The sequence below is a fragment of the Vicia villosa genome, linkage group LG7, assembly GCF_029867415.1.
Source record: "Vicia villosa cultivar HV-30 ecotype Madison, WI linkage group LG7, Vvil1.0, whole genome shotgun sequence".
NCBI classification, from domain to species: Eukaryota; Viridiplantae; Streptophyta; class Magnoliopsida; order Fabales; family Fabaceae; genus Vicia; species Vicia villosa.
The window spans coordinates 92286081-92307075 of record NC_081186.1 but is presented as its reverse complement, the minus strand read 5'-3'; the positions used below and the strand labels follow the sequence as shown (position 1 = coordinate 92307075).

At 34.6% G+C, this 20995-nt stretch overlaps 3 protein-coding genes across 5 annotated transcripts; 2 read left to right on the top strand and 1 right to left on the bottom strand.

Annotated features, from left to right (window-relative positions):
• Positions 1–5967: 5967 nt before the first annotated feature.
• Positions 5968–8307, top strand: LOC131615841 (extensin-like). Of its 2 annotated transcripts, XM_058887007.1 has the most exons (4): positions 5968–6210; positions 6388–6516; positions 6574–7636; positions 7766–8307. In XM_058887007.1, exons 1-4 carry the CDS (start codon positions 6033–6035, stop codon positions 8094–8096), a joined length of 1701 nt encoding a protein of 566 aa, XP_058742990.1. In that variant the 5' UTR covers positions 5968–6032; the 3' UTR covers positions 8097–8307. The 2 variants fall into 2 exon arrangements, with proteins under 2 accessions (XP_058742990.1, XP_058742989.1); XM_058887006.1 differs by having other exon boundaries at positions 5970–6210; positions 6388–7636.
• A 2158-nt stretch (positions 8308–10465) lies between these two features.
• LOC131615842 (uncharacterized) lies at positions 10466–12124 on the bottom strand. The gene has a single exon (XM_058887008.1). The coding sequence runs from the start codon at positions 11789–11791 to the stop codon at positions 10700–10702; it is 1092 nt and encodes a 363-aa protein (XP_058742991.1). The 5' UTR covers positions 11792–12124; the 3' UTR covers positions 10466–10699.
• Positions 12125–14183: 2059 nt separating this feature from the next.
• Positions 14184–20801, top strand: LOC131615840 (HVA22-like protein f). Of its 2 annotated transcripts, none has more exons than XM_058887004.1 (4): positions 14184–14377; positions 19995–20021; positions 20137–20509; positions 20603–20801. In XM_058887004.1, exons 1-4 carry the CDS (start codon positions 14373–14375, stop codon positions 20627–20629), a joined length of 432 nt encoding a protein of 143 aa, XP_058742987.1. In that variant the 5' UTR covers positions 14184–14372; the 3' UTR covers positions 20630–20801. The 2 variants fall into 2 exon arrangements, with proteins under 2 accessions (XP_058742987.1, XP_058742986.1); XM_058887003.1 differs by lacking the exon at positions 14184–14377 and adding an exon at positions 19749–19863 and having other exon boundaries at positions 20603–20800.
• Positions 20802–20995: the final 194 nt, after the last annotated feature.

Here is a 20995-nt window from a genome sequence, read left to right as displayed (position 1 = left end):
AAAATGCTTTAATTAATTTTTAAGTAATTTTTTTTAACAAAAATGCTAAAAATAATTTATGTATATATTTCAGATCAATATATTCCTTAAGGATTTATATAGAGATTAGAACAGTAAAAAAAACTATATTGCTGAAATTGTTTATTTCTTTACAAAATTTGTGTGCACATATACTTTTCATGTAATTTCACTCAAATTATTAGTAGTATTGAAAACGTACAAAAGCCTGATAATTAGAATAAAATTCATGTAAACTTTATGATCATAAAAATGAATTTTACATAAGGAGATGAAATCTACACAAATTTCATCCATTAAGAAAATAAAATGTTAAAATAATATTCTCTCTAGTCTTTATTATATACTTTTTTTTCTTTCTATAATTTGATAAATTAAAAAAATAAAAATATTGTTATACTAATTAATAAGTAAAGTAAAGAAAGTTAAACTATCAACTCCTCGATTCTATCAGAGCCCATTCCTCATTAGATTATAGTAAGCACCCCAAGACATTCCATGTGGGCGTGAGAGTGGGTAAGACATGGCAAACTTAATAAAAACATTACTAGCATGTATTCCATTCATGTCATGTTTGGAATGCTTCTCTTTTAAAGAACTTGTCTTTTTTAATCAAGTATTCATGCCATGCAAATGTATAGTTTATTGTTTCTTGTAAAATAAGTGGAACTACAAAATAAGAAAAACAAAATTTCTCCAAGAACTTAAATGTTATTACATTTTTAAAATTATAATCGAAGTTAAAATTCAAATGAAGTTTGGAAGTAGGGTTGGTTCGCCCGGTTTGACCAATATTGTATAAAATTGTATATTTGACGATTTGAACTGTTTCGTCCGTAATTATTAGCGAGTTGTGAGATGCTAGTCTAAACCTGATCCGTTTTAGTTGACGAATAACCCATACGCCTTAACAAAATAAATAAAATATTTTTGTTAAAAAAATTTAAAAACAATGGTATAAAATCTAGTTTTTGTTAAAAGTAAAATCAGTTTCAATTTTTAACAACATTTATGAACAAAATCATAACAAAAAAATTACTTTAACAATACAACCACATATCTCAACAATAACTTAAACAGTTTACATACCTCATCTTAATATCAATAAAAGAATGGAGTTTTGAAATGAAACACTTTACATACTTATCTTTACTTAAAAATATTTGTGAAAAATGAAAAAAAAAAAAAAAAAACTATACGAGCTTGCTTGTTTCATGAACCCTTCCCTTGATTCATACTAATTTATGAAGTTATGTTGGAGTTTTGTAAAGTTATGATGGAGTTTTGAGAGATTGGGACAAGGCGAGAGTAGCTAGATTCCGCACATACAGTGCAGTATGTTCTAAAGTGAATTAAGTTAGCTTATATAGAAAATATATTTCACAATGATTGTTAAAATTAACCGTGGTGATTTGTCCTGATATTTCACCACGATTGTAAATATGGACCGTGGTGACAAATTTTAAATTTTTATTTAAAATAAGAAATAAAGGGAACACGGCATTTTATTAACGAAAAAATACAAAAATTGCAGTTGGTGGGTTTCGAAGCGTGTCACCATTAGCACATCACAATGGTTGATAATCTTGACTGTAGTTATATGTAATTTAAAAATTAAAAAAAAAATGAAAGGTGCCTAATCAACATATATTACCTCAGATGGCTATGTGACTATGGTAAGAAATTGTTGCATAATGTGTCTTTTGTAGTAGTGAGACCTCGTCATTATTGGGTATTCCTATCATTGATCTCGTGGGAGACCCACAACAATTATATCATCCAAGTCTATTAAGTATCAATGATTTAAACCATTTAACCACTTACCTCATAAATGGGACACAAAGGACTAAAAAGAGGATGGGTGAGATTGAACACATGTCAGATGTGGGAGAGAGCTCGCCACCATTCTCTGCATAATAGGGGATTACTCGCACAAATATGTCATGTCAACTAGTAAGACTATATTTGTCATAACTGAATAGCCCAAGTCTAGCTGATGGATGAACCATGTCTCCTACACTAAAAGGATTAGTCATTCACCATATTTCTTAATGTGTTGAATGTCAGGCTGCATGTGGTCAGGTTTATAAGAAAAAAATATCAACATCCCTCATTGAAAGGATGAAGCTATAAATACCTAACTCAAAAGTAAGATCAAAGCATCACTTATTCACATATTAGAAACCTAAAGATCTTCAGCTTGGTTTATCGCAGGAAAGGTCACCTGTATTGTACTCACCGCAAGTAAACTTTTCATCCACCGTGGGGTCTGATAAAATTAACTTGGACCACACTCTTTTATAGAGCTAAGGGATACATTTAGTAATGGCGACCAAAATGCCCTAGAGGAGATGCAAACCATTATGGAGAAACTACACTACCGAAACCAAACCTTTTAAATAAGTATTTAGAACATCCAACAACAATAATGATATGATGATGAGTAGTAATACATAGTGGTGTTGGATCCATAACATTTTATTCTAATACCTGGGATGCCTCGGGTTTAGATAACTTCAAGTCGCCCTTATTAATAATGTTTGACGGAAAAATTGCAAATCAATCTATATCATTTGCAACCATTTAAGAGTTCCTTGGTGTGTTTCTCGGGTGGATAGATCTAGGTATAAGGTAATATCTCCATCAGAACAACTTTTGGTTTTGGCGAGAATGCTAGGTTCATAAAAGTCAAATACCTACTGGCAAATGCTCCCTCATCAAACAATATTATAGTTGGTTTCATGCTTTCAATATCATGGAGGAGGTCTTATCCATGATCTATAACCTTTTACATAATGGAATATAGGTGTCAGAGACCGTAAAGTAGCTATGAAGTGTCATCAAGACCACCTCAAAAGAAAGAGGGCGATGATGGTTATCGGCCCACCAACGGGGGGACCAACACTCATAATGTAAATTTTGTATACCTCGACCCAATAGAAAAATATTTGGAAGACAAGTCGGTCCAGACGTATATGACAAAGATAAATGTTGGCATCATTTGACATTTCATCACCCTCAATATCACTCCCAAACCACTAATACAGAAAAAGAGAAAGATGGGCGAAGAAAGGATGATGGATGTTGATGAAGAAGGGAAAAAAACTAAAAAAAAGAGATATTCATAAATGAGATCAAGTACCCTACTTGATTAGTTAATGCGGTATTGGATAAAAAATCCTTGTGTAAGTGGAGATGTGCGTGAATTTTACTGGCCTTAATTTGACGTACCCTGATGATCCTTACCCATTACCCAACATGACAAAATGATCGATGGATCGTCATGATACATAATGTTAATCTTCACAGACACTTGATCGAGCTATAATTAGATCAAGATGAGTCCCTTTGGACGCGCCAAAATCATCTTTCATGACCAACAATTATAACTATTAGTACGAGGTAATGTCTTTTGGTGTCAAGAATTCCAGCGCCACATACCAAAGACTAATGGATGCAGTATTTACATATATAGATATCATGGTAGTTAAAACTCCATACAATAACAATTACTATGAAAACCTAGAGAATATAATATGCTTTAACATAAAATACAACATGCTGCTTAACTCAACCAATTGTTCGCTTGGGGTTCAAGCAATTTTTTTTTAGGATTTATGCTAACCATAAATGGAATAGAGTTCTACTCCCTCCAACTTTGATAAATTCCAAGATATAATCAACTTGAGAAATCCAACCAAAATCATGAAGGTTCAACCATTAGCAACGAAAATTAATGCAATCTCTCATTATCTTTCATGTACAAGTGATGAATCTTTCCACTTTTTCACTACATAAAAAAGAGGGAAATTTTTTAATGGGATGAATAACGAGAAGAAGCATTTATGAAGTTGAAAACCTTCTTCTAAATGCCCTTGATACTAACTCGCCCAAAATAGGGGGTTCCTTCGCTTATAAACTTATCAAAAACTAACAATGCCATTAGTTTTGTGTTGATTCATGAATTGGATGGTGACAAAAAGCCAGTATAACTCGTAAGCAAGGTCTTCAAAGGAGAATAACCAAAGTATCTTGATCACAATATACATAAAGATGTATTTATGAATGTATCTCAATGAAAATGAATTACACATATTTTATGTCATTTTATAGGGCAAAAGTTTTTTGCCGCTAAAATTAAATTCTTCCTTTAGAGATAGTATGTATCTAAAGGAAACAGTGGGAGTGAAGTAGAACTTGAAGAAATTGAAGGCCATAAAATACATCTCTTCATGAGAATGGAACATGAACCAATTCAACAAAGGAGTTATTGTTCGAAAATTGGCTCATGTAGCACGGGAGCTGAAGGTTGTAGCTGGAAAGCTTAGAATGAGCGATAACAGTTACTTCAGGAAAAGTGTTCTCAGAGAAGAGGGAAATGTTCGAAGGAAATAAGGGAAATTCAATCTAATAGGTTGCAAAAAAATCCTGCAAATTCCTTTTACCTTTATATAGGCAAAGACAATAAAATGGGTCAAATAAAAAGTAAGAAACAAGTGCAGACCAACAGTCATATTTCACCTTGAGAATGCTACCAAACTCAAGTTCACTCAAGTACACACTAAGCTACGTCACGCCACTCTCCACCTTTTTGGGTCACACGTCAAGAGAAAAACGACAAAACATTTCCATGATGGAACCGCATTTAATGTTGATGTTCACCAGAACTATGGCAAAACCAAAGCGATACATGCACGCTAAAACACGGACATCAATTCCTAAAGACTGACCAAGACTGCTAAAAGACTCCCCTGACATTAAGAGTGCCCAGCGAATCTTGGGGGCAAGTGTTCCATGCTGGCCAAAGGCCTAATAAGACGAGGCTCAATTATCTTGCCCACTCCATTGAGCCTAAGGTATAGATACATTCATAAGAAGTTTTTAGGTACACAATCTCTAATCTCCACTTTCATTATGCTTATCATGAATCCTAATTGATTTGGACGTTGAACGGCTAACTGTGCTGGTACCCCCTAGATCCACCGCACCGGAGATTAGCAATGCCGATTCAAGATCAATATCTCTGATTCAAGAAGCATCAAGATCACAACCTTTGGTCCAAGGTGTTGTATCGCTGAATCGCTCAAGAAGTTTCGTTCCACTGTAGTTTCTCCAATCTACTTCATTTTTGGCTCCACTACGAAACATAAATCTTTAAAATGTGCAATTTATAATCGTTACAACTACTTATTGTCAATTTAATGTATTTTTTAATATTTTAAAAATAAAAATGCCATCAACTATAAAAATTAATTATAACTCATGTTAAAAGTTATACACAATATCTATCATTAAATAAGTTGTTAAAATTTTTTAAAAAAAAAAAAAACCTAATATTATAACATGAAAATAGGAATAATAATATTAGTTAAATTTTTATATTGTTTTTCAGTAATAAAATTTTCACTAAGAAAACATATTTAAACTATATTAGTTAAATTTTATATTGTTTTTCAGTAATAAAATTTTCACTAAGAAAATGGAACACTATCTAACCATTGTGTATGAGTTACATTTTCTTTTATACTTTATTGACTTGAAGTTCAAACAGTGAACAACAGTTGGAAAATGAGTATGCATGCATCATTATAAATAACAGTACTATTTACATGCCTACTACCAATGCTACATTTAATAACCAATATTGGGACCATTGTAAATAAGCTAAAAAAAATCAATAAAAGGAAAAAAATTAAGCTGTAATTATACTATGATCAACACAAGAAACAAGGTTAGTGTTTAGAGGAAATATATACTGACACATTCACAATTCATTTTCATGCATAGTGTATTTTTTTACACTATTTTAGAAATCTGATACATTATTGCAGAAAGTTAATGTAAATATAGAAGGAGTAAATGCACCCTGCAAAATATCAACTAACCCTCACACTCTTCCACCTGCTAATATTTACTTCACTCACTTCAACCATTTTATAAGCACTTCTCAAACCAACGGATTCTTCATACTTTCTCTCTTTTCTGTCTAAGAGAGTTCTAAGAAGTTAGTGAAAATGGAGAGAAAAAGAAGCAATGTTGCTTCTGTTACCATGTTTGTAATGATGGTTGCATTGGTTTCTCAGAACCTTGTTATGGTTTCTGTTGTAGCAGATAATGTTAAGGATGAGAAAAATGAGTTCAATCCAGTGGCTCGTGCAGAAAGTTCTCCGTCGGGTTTGTCGAGTTCGTTATGTAAGTCTCTAACTTTGCTATCTTTGTCACACTTTTTGTTTAAATGTGTTTATTAATGATGTGATTTTGAAGTTTTATTGAAAGCTACGTAGACTAGTATGTTATTTATTATGTTGTTATAGTTGGTTTGTCTTGTTCTTGCATGTTGTGTAATATGTTGTTTTTGAATTTTTGAAGGTGAACATAGTCCACCACCTCATCACTCTGGAGGTGGTTGTGGAAGCAGTAGTCCGCCACCGTCGCATGGTCATGGACATGGTCATAGTCCTCATCATCATGGTCATAAAAAATCACCACCGTCGTCAGGTAGTGGAAGTTACAGTCCAACCCCGTCAACTCCCACCCCGTCGCCACCCTCATCAGGTAGTGGAAGTTACACTCCAACCCCGTCAACTCCGACCCCATCACCACCCTCAGGTAGTGGAAGTTACACTCCAACACCGTCAACACCATCTGATCCAACACCGTCATCTCCTCCAAATTGTGATCCAACCCCATCACCACCTGAGGATGGAAGTTACACTCCAACCCCGTCAACTCCTGACACATCACCACCATCAGGTGGTGGTGGAAGTTACACCCCAACACCAACAACTCCCGACCCTTCACCACCATCTGGTGGTGGAAGTTATACTCCAACCCCGTCAACTCCCGACACATCACCCCCATCAGATGGTAGTGGAAGTTATACCCCAACACCAACAACTCCCGACCCTTCACCGCCGTCTGGTAGTGGAAGTTACACTCCAACCCCATCAACTCCTGACACTTCACCACCATCGGGAGGTGGAAGTTACACTCCAACACCATCAACTCCCGACACATCACCACCATCAGATGGTAGTGGAAGTTACACCCCAACACCAACAACCCCCGACCCTTCACCACCATCCGGTGGTGGAAGTTACACTCCAACCCCATCAACTCCCGACACATCACCATCACCACCATCAGACGGTAGCGGAAGTTACACCCCAACACCAACAACTCCATCAACACCCCCAACTAGCGACTGTGGATCACCACCTCCAGTTGACTCTACAAGCCCAACAACACCATCAAACCCCCCCTCAGGAGGTTACTACAGCTCACCACCACCAGACCCTATAACCCCAACAACACCATCAAACCCTCCCTCTGGAGGTTACTACACCTCACCACCATCAGACCCTATAACCCCAACAACACCATCAAACCCTATAACCCCAACAACACCATCAAACCCACCCTCAGGAGGTTACTACACTTCACCACCAACCAGTTCCAGCCCACCAACTTATGGCGGAAGTACCCCAACTGATCCTGGCACCCCCACTTATTCCAGCCCACCAACTTATGGCGGAAGCACCCCAACCGATCCTGGCACCCCCACTTTCTCCACACCACCTTACCTTCCTGCACCATCTCCCTCCACTGGTACATGCAGGTAAGTTCCTTCCACTATACTTCACTGTAATATAAAACCATATGCATGTTTTGGATCCATGCAACTATACATTTTTGGACTTTTAACTGTTAAATAAGATTTTCAAACTTCTTTTCCTAAAAACTGCAGCTACTGGAATAATCACCCACAACTCATCTGGGGATTACTAGGCTGGTGGGGAACCTTAGGCAGCGCATTCGGCACTACTAGCGTACCAGGATTAGGATCAAGCCTCAGCCTGCCACAAGCACTTTCCAACACAAGAACTGATGGGCTTGGAGCACTATACAGAGAAGGTGCGGCTTCCTATCTTAACTCCTTGGTGAACAACAAGTTCCCTTACACAACCGAGCAAGTCAGAGAGAGATTCATAGCATCACTCGGCTCAAACAAGGTTGCAGCAACACAAGCTAATCTCTTCCGGATGGCCAATGAGGGGAGAATGAAGCCTAGAGCATGATCTAATTAGTTTGGTTTATGTATCAGTTTATCGAGTTCGGTTAAGTTAAGTATATTATTATATCTAAGACTTCTACTAAGAGTGTTTTGTATTAGGTAATTAATTACTTATCACGTGTTAGTTTACCTTATCATGGACTCAGTGTTAATTAGCTTTTATATATATATGGTTTCTCAGTTTTGAATAAAGTTAATATTTCGTTGCTTAGCTAGTTCAAGATATCGATTCAGAAGACTCAAGTACAAATCGTTACTATACATGAAACAAAGTTAAATTCATGACAATCTTTCAAAGTAAACTGATTATTATCTATAAAGAGCAACCCAGAAAAGTAGCTCTAGTAGTCTAGAAGAGTTGATTGTTGCAAATATGAACATGATTGGGGAAACATGCAAACATGTGCAATGTCAATATAATTTTGTTTCCTAGTGAAATACAATGCAATTGTTTGTGGTTGTTGTGGTTGGTGGTGAATGTGTGTGTATGCGCAAAAAGATAACACATGGACGATCGAAAATGCTGCCAAAGTTGCCCTTGCATGAAAGAGTTGAAGGTCCATGTGATCAATTAATGTCATTTTGAGTGCCTTAACAAGAGGTGTACAAGGCTGTCCTTTGGTTCAGAACAATTATAATGGTAGGTAAGCCCTATAAAAAGAGGGTACTAGTCTTCACGAGTAATGCAATATAACAATTTAACAGAAGTTATTACAGTTAAGAAACAACTCTGTGAATCAATTTGTCGAATATTCTAATGTTTTTCTCTCGTAAATTTAAGGTGATCAATTCTAAAACCAAATAGATCATAAAGCATTTCAGAAAAACATATTGAGACTGACCACAAACATTAATTTTACTCGACATTGAAATGTGCACATAACTGCAAAGATGACAAACGTGAAATATAAAGTCTTCCTAATGTGGGGACCTGTAAAACATTTGCAAAAATTACTCATAAAATAAACTTTCCACACACCCATTATCACTTTGGATGTAGACAAGACAATTTGGAAACAGATAAATTTTTCTTAGAAATTTATGGAGTCGTAAAAGTTGTTCTCACTTTTAATACATACACAGACAGACACATACACTCCAAGTTCATGTAAAATGGTTATATTTCTAGAATGGTATATAATGAAATGGATGAATTGGAATAACATTTCTCATATCATTGCTTGGATGTTTAATGATAGAAGCCAAGAAGCTGAAAAAAGTTTACATTCATAGTTCTAGTGGAATTAAATGGAACAAAAATGATAACTTTATTGTTTCGATAAGAATACTAATCAAGTAGTCAATCATGCCTAACATAGTCACTGGCAGACTATGAAGCACGGACATCTCTAGGATTAAGTGCCATAGTGTCCGATACTTGTATGACACCCATACAACACATTTCTGACAATTTTGACAAATACTTTAAAAAAAAAATTGTTTCAAAACACTCTTTAAATTAGTGTCCGATACTCATACAACACGTGTCAAATAATAATTCATGAGTGTCCTAAAATTTGTTTCTTTCTTTGCTTCGACAAACCTTTTGGACAAATCTCAAATAAATCTAAGGGGGTTAAAAGTATGTAGAAACAATGTTGATCAATGAAGAGTTAAAAACATTAAATTTATGTATAACATTTTTAACTTTTTTAATAGTAGATGGATAAATGAAGGTCAAATATTATCTTTTATATGGCAGTGTTGATGTCCTATGTTTTTTAGATTAGCATTGTCGACGTGTCTGTGTCTATCGTGTAAGGTTATCAAAATTTTGATTAAAATCTTAGGATTTTGCGATCTCACTCACCCCCAACGATCTATATCTTAAGTAGAACTGTGTGTTGTAGTCAAATTGTAAGAAATGATAAAAACATTGATTATGTGCGATCTGGGCCAATTCCGGCCATGATCGGTCATTTTCCGGCCACCGCCATTACAAGCCGAGAATGATGACAAGATACAGAGGTGCAACAATTATGGTTTGGCGGCATCCCTTTTCCCACGAATATACTTGCCTACTAGTATCTTATTTTATTACGATGTTATGTTTTACGATCTTGCTACCACTCTCGATCTTACAAAAATAACTGAGTAGGATCTTCCGATCGTAGTTACGAACTTATGTTTTACGATCTTACTGTCCCCTCCCGATCTTATGCAAGATCCCGATTTTGACAAGGTGCCTATGTGAGAGTCTATGCTTCATACATGGCGGGTTAGGTTTGTAATTTCACAAACATATTATGTAGAGTATTCTGAAATACAAATCCACCAATGTATCCAAAAACTACTGCTTAAAATCTCAAAACAAAAAAATAGCAGAAAAATATCACAATTTTAACAAATCTAGGATAACATACAAAAGGCCACTTGCTAAAGCACAAATAATTTTGGCACAAAAGGTCAGAGGCATACCTTTTCAATTGATAAAAACTTCTGGCAGTATTACATAGTTGAGTTCTAGCCCTTGAGATTGAACAAAAAGATAGGTCCTCACTCTTTTAAAAAACCGATTTCAACTTTCAATGGAATACATGGCAATATGCTATAAATTTTTTACATTCAGACAGAAATCTAAACACCAAAGAGCATTGCAAAATCTAATCAGCTCAAATGAGATTCAAACCATTTAAAAATCTGGTCAGAATGCACACTTGTCATCTCATGGTAAGCAAATGCAAGGTTTAGCTCTTCCTGGACATGAGGAACCAAACGCTCATCAATCGCGAGATTTATCCTCTCTTGAATAACCTTTCGCCAGTTTATTTTCCGTCCATCTTGCTTCATATATCCATTTCCATCAATCAAGCCCCTTTCCTTAAAGACTTCAAACAAAGTTCTAGAAAGATGTTGATCCATACCAGGAATCCTATCGATTAAAGTATCGGGCAACAACGGAAACTCCATACATTCAACAACACCAACATCAATTCCTTTACCTTTCAAAACCTCAACATATTCATCAATTTTCCGCTGTCTATAAGAATCTTTTGGCATGTGAACGAAAAGGGTCGGAGGATAATCCTTCTCAATATCAATTTCTTCATACATTCCTTCAGCAATCATAAGCACAATACTATTAAACTTCTTAACAGTCGCAAGCAACGATACAAAATATCCTCCAGACGAAGCACCTAAAGCCACAAGCGGAAGTTTCTCAAGCTTCCTCTCACCAATCCACCATTCTAGAATATCTTTAACAATCAACACTTCATTATTACCATAACTCCAACATCTACGCGCGCTTGAAACAGTAATAACAGCAAAACCTTCAGCAAGACCATGAAGTACAAGCAACCGTTCTTCCGGCAAACCAACACATTCAGGACATTCAGACGATTTGTCCCAAAAGTTAATGGCTTTTCCATTACAACCATGAGCAAGAAAAAGAACACCTTTAGGTGATTCTGGTACTTGCCATATCAAATCTGTTCCATTCCTGAACTCTCTTGTTGGATGCAATTTCACTAAAGAATCAAAGCTATTCCACTTTTGCTTATGAGAATCATAAGCTAAAGTTGGTTTTACTTTTACTTCTACACCATCATTATCATTATCATGAACATTGTCAAATACTAAAAAGAGAATCACTAGCATTAGCATCAATGTAAAAGACATAACAAGTACTTGATTCCTGCACATGTAGGCACTAGCACTACTACTACGTTGCTTTAATTTGTATCCATTATTCAACATGATGGAAAAAAGGGTTTATAAAAGGGGTTTCTATCAGGGAGGGAAAAAGATCAAATTTTGATCAAAATATTTTGATGGAAGATGAGTAAACTATAAAGGGTCAATGGCATATAATCAATTGGATCATTGAAATGAAAGGAGATTAGCTAGAATTGATTTTCAAAAATATGAATACTCACATGGAATCATGAGGTGAAAATCGGAATTTGATGGTTAATTACTTGTTTTTGTTAGAATCTGAATTGGATTGGATTGGATTAATCGCCCAAACTGTGTGCTGCAATAGAAGTGTAAGGTTTGCGGTTACTGTGGATTTGATGGCATGTCATTGTCACGTGGTTCGAAAAATTTAAGGTTATGTTTGTTTTTGGTGGGCTTTATGCATCTTGGTAAAGGCCTAAATGCTAATTGGGTCACATTTACTGAATGAAGAGAATTGGGAATTTTTCAAGAGAAACTCTAATCACACCCCTTGGGTTTTTAGGCACCAAGTGTGTTTTTAAAATTACCCATTTGCTTTTGGAGATTTATTCCCGGACGCACTTTTTTTATTTAGCGTGAAAACGTTCTGTAGGTGCATTTACAGAATTTGTCTGTATGTATATTTACGGAATAATCTCATACACCGGAAATCAGAAAATCAACATTGCAACGATAAAAACAACATTCATATATTAAAATTAGCATTACATTGATTATTTCAACAGAAAATTAAATATTATATTTCAATAGTCCGGTGGACGCTTGCACATCTCTAAGATTTGCTCGACCATTCTTTGTACCGTCGCTACGAACTCAAACGGGATTTTCTCTTTGAAATCGAAACTTTCCCTATTACTTTTTTCAGCAGAACAGAATAATAAATAAGATTAGCATATTGAAATGACTAAAATTGACTATAATACACTTTCAAAATTCAAAACAAACCAAAAAAACTGTCGTCGGCTAAATCTATTGGTGGTTCCATCTTTGACTTTTCTGCATTCGATTCCTTTTAGATGTTGTTCAATCTTTCGAATTCGTGCATCCTATCAACAAAAAGATATGGTCACGTCTCGACATTTGCGGTAGAATGAGTCGCCCATTCTAGTGACGTAGGCGGTATGGGGCATCTCGTTTTCAAGTAAATTTGTACAAAATGACTCGATTTTGCAAGCCACCCAATATACATGATGCGGTCATTTGGATTTATAGGTGGTGCGGTGAGGAGCGGGAAAAAAATTTCCAAAAACTCGTATCGCGTCAAGTCAATGCACACCTTATCATATGCACGTGCAATAAGCTGCCCCATTTCTGGCAATCTCATCCATTTTGACACCAGTGCGTGACCGTTCAACCAAGGAACAAGAGAGTTGTAAACCACTTCAAATTAATCTATCTCTCTATATAACCGCGTGTATGAGTCTTTATGCATCTTCAACTCTTGGATAAATTGATAACGGACAAGCGTATGACTATCCTCTCACTTACCAAGTAAAGCCGAGGCAGTCTGGTAACTGCAATTACCGTCCCCCTTAACATAGACAATTCGCTCGATGTATTTGTGCATAAAAACTAGCATCTCGTCGATGAATGGAATTTTCGGTGGAATAGGTGTCGGAGGAGGATTGCTTATGCGAGCTCCTTTGATGGAATTATTTTGAGATTTTTGAGATTTAGGAGTCGGTGAGTCGGGAAAAAGTTTATCAGCATGCTTATAATAGGAAGGAGACCGTGTAGTCGAGTTGTCATTCGGTGTAGGCTTCAATTTCTTCGGAGCACCCTTTGTCTTTACCGGTTGAGAATGCGGTTTCATGTCGGTTGTTTCGGGATGTTCAATCTTCCGCAATTGTTCTTTGATGTGGAGTTTCATGTTGTCATCGGCATTTGAAAACCTCTCTTGTATCGCTTCCAATTCGGTAGAAATAGAGATATTTGATTTTTCTCCTTCCATGCAACCATCATCAACAAAACTAAGTTTTTTCCAATGAGGGATAACTTCGTCCATTCTTATTGGCTCGCCTAGTTTCATCTTTTCAGCAATAACACAAACACACATGAGACCATGTGTTTTAGAAATAGTGCAACCACATTTTGCGTTATCGAAATGTAATACCCCGATTCTCCAGCATCAGTAATTGTCATTTAAATTGGTTAAATGGTGATTATAGGGCATACTGATCTTGTTCTAATTAAATGAGTAGTATATACGTATACTTATATTAAGAATTACTAAGAATTAGTAGACTTAGTTGAAATCAAAAGATATTGGTTAGAAATGATCCAAATGGAAAACCGGTAAATATTGTTTGTTGGAGGACTAAATGGACTTTTTCATGCAAAATTTAGTAAAGTGGAATTTCCCTACTATCCATTCATTCCTTCAATTCAAAATTTTAGTGAATATGGGAGAGAAAGAAAAGGAAACGTGAATGGAAGAGGAAGAGGGAGGAAGTGGCTCCATCAATCAACTTGCATGTGTGAATCTTTGGTGTTCTTAGATGGAGAACAAGGATCACGTGCTTGAATCATCATCATCTCCATCACTCAATCAAGAAGTCAGAATCATCTCTTCATCCTAATATTCATAAGCTCAGCAATCATGAGGTGAGTTCCATAGTTAGAACTTGGATAAGATTTGGGAAATTGTATGATCAAGGATTTAGTTGTGAGCAATATTATGCATGCTTGTCTAATTGGTGATATATATTCTCTTGATGCTTGATTGTGTTGCATGTTGTTAAATCATGCATGAGTAGATTATGTTTCTGATCAAGAATTGGTTTGTACATGTTTAGAATGATATTGCATCTTGAGAATGTTTGAATTAGAAAAGGAATGGATTTAGATCACAAAGAACTTCAAGGGTTGTAATGTGGATAGGTTAACAAAGAAGGGGCAATTTCTAAAGGTAAATAAAACAAAAAGTTTGCCTAAACGAATGAGAATTATCACTTCTCAAATTCTCAAGCATTCACAGCTTCATTCAACTTTTTCTCTTTTCCCAATTGTAACACCATTTCACACAATTTATTCGCACAATTATTTTCCATATTTTTTTCTTTTTCAAAGATTTTTTTTCTTTCTTTTTCACAATTTTTTTCCAATCTTTTCCTTTTTCTCAACCTCTTAGCAACCAAGTTTTTCTCCCCAACTTGAATACAACCAAACATCTAATGTGAATGTTCCTAACTTTCTAAGACAATGGAAAAATTCAAACCACAAGTTATGATTGAGAGTTCAAGAAAAAAATTTAGAATCCACTTTAAAATTAACAATGAACTAATTAGTGTACAATTTCCAAGAGTTAACATCAAAATGGATCCTGACAAAAGGCTCAAAGGGGGTAAGCAAATTCTCACTAACTCGCCACGTAATTTACTTTTTGGTTAAGTGGTTGTGCTCAAAATCAAACAAAATTCCTTGATCATTTTTATGCTTTCATATAAAACAACATAAATGCAAGATTTAACATAATTCAAACGAGTTAAAACAAAATTGTTGGTCTCTTGTGCATATAGTAAAGAATAGAAAGCTTTCTCACAAATAGACTTGGATCTAAGGTGATTCAGTCATGAACAAGTAGTGCAAAAGAATTAATGACATGCAATTTGTACAAATTAAAAGTTTCATAATCATGCTATATTCTAGACAGCGATAAACGTGTACCTTGCATGGTACCAATTTCAAACACTATCATGACCATATATTTACATGTTGAAACAATCAAACTTGAACAATTTCTCCATGCTTCTTCAAGAAAATCAAAAACAAGCTTCTGGACAAACAAAATACAAATTTATAACAACCTAACAAAATTCAAATTAAACTAAACAACTAAACACATAACTATAAAAAGAAAGCATGTGGATAAAATAGATTATTTCATTTATAAATATCTAAACAATATGGACAAATATAAACAAAGCTTAGAAATGTAGAAACTATTGCAATGCTTTCAATATCAAAACACCAATTTTCGACAACTTCGCCATTTTGTTGAAGCGGTAAAGCGGTAAGAAAAAATAAGTAATTTTATTTTTATCGTCTCCACACAGATTGGTGCGATGGATCAAATGGCGTTGAACAGTCTCTACGTTTCTGAGCTTTTGGTGCACAAATTTTGTTCACATGAATAATTTAATCAAATAAAAACCGAAAAGTAAAGTATAGGAGAGAAGAGAGCTATTCAGGATTGAGTTTCATTCGACCAAAGAATACGTAATCTATCAATCAGTTAATCACAATCTAAGCATTCATCAATACCATCACATATCTCTCACAACCGATATTATCTCTAACGCAAGTTTGAGAGAACAACCGTATTGTCTCATTGGCAATGTCTCGCACAACTTAACAACATGGAGCATTAAGAACAGATAATCTTGTGAATGTCAAACCTAAAGTTATCTCTAGAGATTAGAATATAACAGAGGTAAAGATGTCATTAATACTAAATCAGGCACAGATTACAAATAACCCCATGATCGATAAAAACCTATAACAGTATGCATTCTCATAATCTAAGCATGTGAACAAAGTCAAATATCTCTATAATCACGTATTACTTGTCAACACCGTCTATGTCTAGGGCGGCGTTGCGATTATACTGATTGATTAATAGCGGATGTCTCCACATATCAAACAACAAGCCAACATGCAAGACTGATACCGAGTGAATATCAACACCCAAATCTATGTCTTGAGTTTGGTTATCGATAGATGACAAATCTTAAATCAATAACTTGAAACATATTTCTCAACATAAATCAAACATATTATGAAAAATGATTAACATCTATATTAAATCAAAACAAAGTTCACAATACAAAGATCAAAAGAAATACACACAACAATGGTGAAATCATCCTAATCCCAACAAGAAAAGTATCATACAAATAGAGAGAGAAGATAAGAAAAACCCCAACCCTGATTTCTTAAAATTGAAGCTAACACAACTTCCAATCTTCAATTTTCAACCTACCTTATTGATTTCCAAGCTTCTTCACTCCAAAATTTGCTTTTGATGGAGTTGGGAATAAAAGACCCCAAAATCATAATCTAAAAATGTGCTCTAAAACTCTATATACAAGTTTCTGTCAAGACAAATTATCCTGACGCTCACAAAATTTTCCTGGAGAATTGTCACTCTATTCTAGTCAAATGGAGATAGAGACATCATGAGGATTAGCAAGTATGCAATGACAGCGATAACGACAAGGAGGACTGCAGACAACATTTATAAGTTGTTAACGGCACAATTATGGGTGATGTAGCATTTGTTGAAACTGATAATGATGCAAACAAACGATGGTACATGCGCTTGGGTCATCTTAGTAAACGTGGGATAATGAAACTACAAAAAAGGAATTTGCTGATGGGTGTTCGTAGTTGCACAATTGGATTGTGCAAGTATTGTATTCTTATGAAACAGTGTAGAGTTTGTTTCAAGATCGGGCAACATAATATGGCCATTCTGATCTCTAGGGGCCTACATAAGAGCCCTCTATTAGAGGTTCCAGGTACTTTGTGACATTCACTGATGATTTTTCTTGTACAGTATGGGTTTATTTTATGAAATATAAATCTGAGGTCTTTTCCAAGTTCAAATTATGAAAGACAGAGGTTGAGAACCAGACAGGGAGAAAAACAAAATATTTGTGGTCTGATATTGGAATTGAATACATTGACAAGAAGTTCATGCATTTATGTGAGGAGAATGGAATTCAGAGGCACTATTTTATGAGGAAGACAACACAACTGAATGATGTTGCAGAGAGAATGAACATGACTCTAACTGAGAAGGAAAGGTGTCTTCGGTTGAGTGTTGGTCTTTCAAAAGGTTTATGGGCAGCAACGCTCAATATGGCATGATATCTAGACAACAGATAACCACGAGCTTCATTGGATAGAAAAGTTGTAGAGGAGGTGTGGACATGTAACCCCATTGATATGAGTAATTTGAGGATTTTTTTATGTCCAGCATATGTGCATATTTCCAATGAGAATCGGTCTAAACTTATCCCAAAGTCAAATAGTACATCTTTATTGGCTACAATAAAGGTGTGAAGGGGTACAAGTTATGGGATCCGGTTAAGAGGAAGGTGGTTGTCAGCAGAGATGTTATATTTGATGAGCATCGCATGTTGAAACAATCAGATGTGACATCTATGTCAAATACTGAGGTAGAAAATTCTAGTCAAGACAAGATTCAGGTGTACATTGAGGAGCCACCATTGAGTCCAAGGCATATTGTAGCCCAACGGCAGGATGAATCAGGCTCTGATACCAATTGCTAGAACAATAACACGAATACAGATCACAGTAGAGACAAACACACAAAAGCTTTGTTCACACAGTTCGGCCAAATTACATACGTCTGCGACTATATAGTAGCTATAGTGCCCTTTATTTATGTCTTGTGAGTTGCATATAGATTACAGTGTTACAAGTCATATATATATATATATATATATATATATATATATATATATATATATATATATATATATATATATATATATATATATATATATATATATATATATATATATATATATATAATACGAGGTCTTAGATTATCTAAAACCCTATCCCTAGTTTCCTTCAACAAACAATTATCTCTACCCATAATTATCTCAACAATATTAGTTATTCTCTCAACAACCTAAAGTTATCTCAACAATAATTATTATCTCAACAATATGACTTATACTCTCAATAACTCATAGTTATCTCAAGAATCCATAATTATCTCAACAATATGAATCATATTCAACGGCATCACTAGCCAACAAAAATGCCTTAGGTTCTTAGAAATTAGTACTCGCCAAATCCAACTCCAAGAAGTATTGGGCGCAACATGTTGAGTTGAATATTTACCCACCACCTATGACCATGACTTGCTAAACATATACCATTATTAAGAGAGTCGTTCCAAATGAGTTTGTTATCAGTATCATGATCAATTGTAATGCTACGAATACAATCTTAGCAAAAAGTAAGGAGTTGAACATATAGTTTGTTGAAGTTCCAATCCCCATTCTCTCTCAAGTCACAAAATCGAAGATTAGAATCACTCGTGTCAACATAAAAGATAACATTACAAAGAGATATATCATCGATTCATTTATTATACCTAAGAGATATATGACCTCTCCCTATTGTATTTATTAACAAGTAATGTTTTCAATTATACGTTTATTATTTACTTTTTCTTACCCTTACTATACTTGGCAATAGTTACATAATGAGAGGGAAAAAAAGTGATTTGCATTCAAGCTTTAAAAAGGAACTACAAATGGGCCAGCATTAGGTGACAGATGAAATAATAATAGCATACATCACCCACATCCAAATGGGAAAAAGGAAATGATGGAAAGAAATGGAAGTGAGGTCAAGTAGCTTTAATAATAATTATAATAATATAGCTTACGTTGTTCTTGTTGAAAAAACAAGGCCAACCTGTTGGGACCATGCAAAGTTTTTGTGCATGTGGAGAGTCAGAACATATTCTTACTTTGGTTAGGCAAACATTTTGCTTGAGTGATGTGAGGGCAAAATAAGCTATATGTCATTTAATTCAACACCTGGCATGAAATTGAATTATATACAGGTTCCACTAATTTAGAAATGGATTTTATAAGAAGAAATGATGGAATCTTTGAAAGAAATTAATTCAGAGTTGGAATATGTAACAAACACTTCACTGCAAAATGCATGCATGAACATGTTTTGTTACCTGCCCTTGTCGTGTGGATTTTTTCATATTTTTCCAAAAGTTACGCCAATATAATGCCACAAAAACTTAGCCAATAGAAAAAGGCAAAGCATATTATGAAAATTCCTAACTTTTGGCATCCTTATTATCCCTCCTAAGAGAAAAGAAAACTTTTTAGTCTTCCCAAAAATTCAACATTCCTTGCTTGGTTCATTTACCTTAATATAAAGTATCTATATATCTACCATATATATACATAATACAATTCATCTCATACTCCAAATCTCTCCCAAACTTCATTAATCTCTCCACCTTGGAAAATCATCATGGGTGTCTTAGGAACAATATTAAGACATTTGGATACAACAATAGGGTAAAATTACTAATTCTCTCTCTTAAAAGTTATTATCTCGTGTCTGGTTGTCTGTTATTTCTATATAATCTTTATTATATATCGTGTAAATTATAAATTATAATAACGTCCTAATTTTTTTTGTGTACTAGGCCTGGAGTAATGCTTCTTTATCCTTTGTAAGTAATGGTCATATATATCACGTAGTATATCATTTTATTATAATTAATAATAACATATATGTAATGACTAATTATTAAATGTTTGATTTATGTGAAAATACAAATATCATAGATATGCATCAATGAGAGCAATTGAAAGTCCTTCAACCTTAGATGATCAACAATGGCTAACATATTGGGTTTTATACTCTTTCATAACCCTCTTTGAGCTTTCAACTTACAAGATCCTATCTTGGTTTCCTATTTGGCCATACATGAAGCTTGTGTTCTGTTTATGGTTGGTGTTGCCAATGTTCAATGGAGCAGCTTACATATATGAGAATTATGTGAGGACATACGTCAAGAAACTTGGTAACTATGGAGGTTATAATTATCCTGAGGAGTACAAGAAGGTTCTGCACATGATGACGTTGGATGCAAGAAAAGCGGTTGAACGTTATATTGATAGATTTGGTCCAGATGCATTTGAGAGAGTGATTAGAGCAGTATGATATTAATATAAACAACTATTTCTTTACATTATAATAGATACTCTTCTGCTATTATTTTTAATGATAATTTGTCACTTTATATTGCAGGCTGAGAAAGAAGCAAAGAAACATTGAGTGAGGGTAGATTTAACCAAGATGGCATGAGAAGAATGTAAACATGTTATAATAAATCAATACTTCTTTCTTTCTGTATATCTAGCATGTAGAAAACTGATGAGTTTCAGAATTGTTATAATTAAACTGATGAGGTTCTAAGTATCATGAGTACAAGAATGTTCTTCAATATTCCTATATCATATGTTTACTTTTTATACAAAGAATCTTTTGGTTATTAACTCTAATATCTCTTCCAGCTTTATAATATGAAAAGGTGTGAACCTTCTTAATATTAGATGATAAGAGTGTATACACATGTGATAATAAAACATACACATGTGATAATAAAACGTAAAACTAAACCAACAAAAACAGTCTACAAAT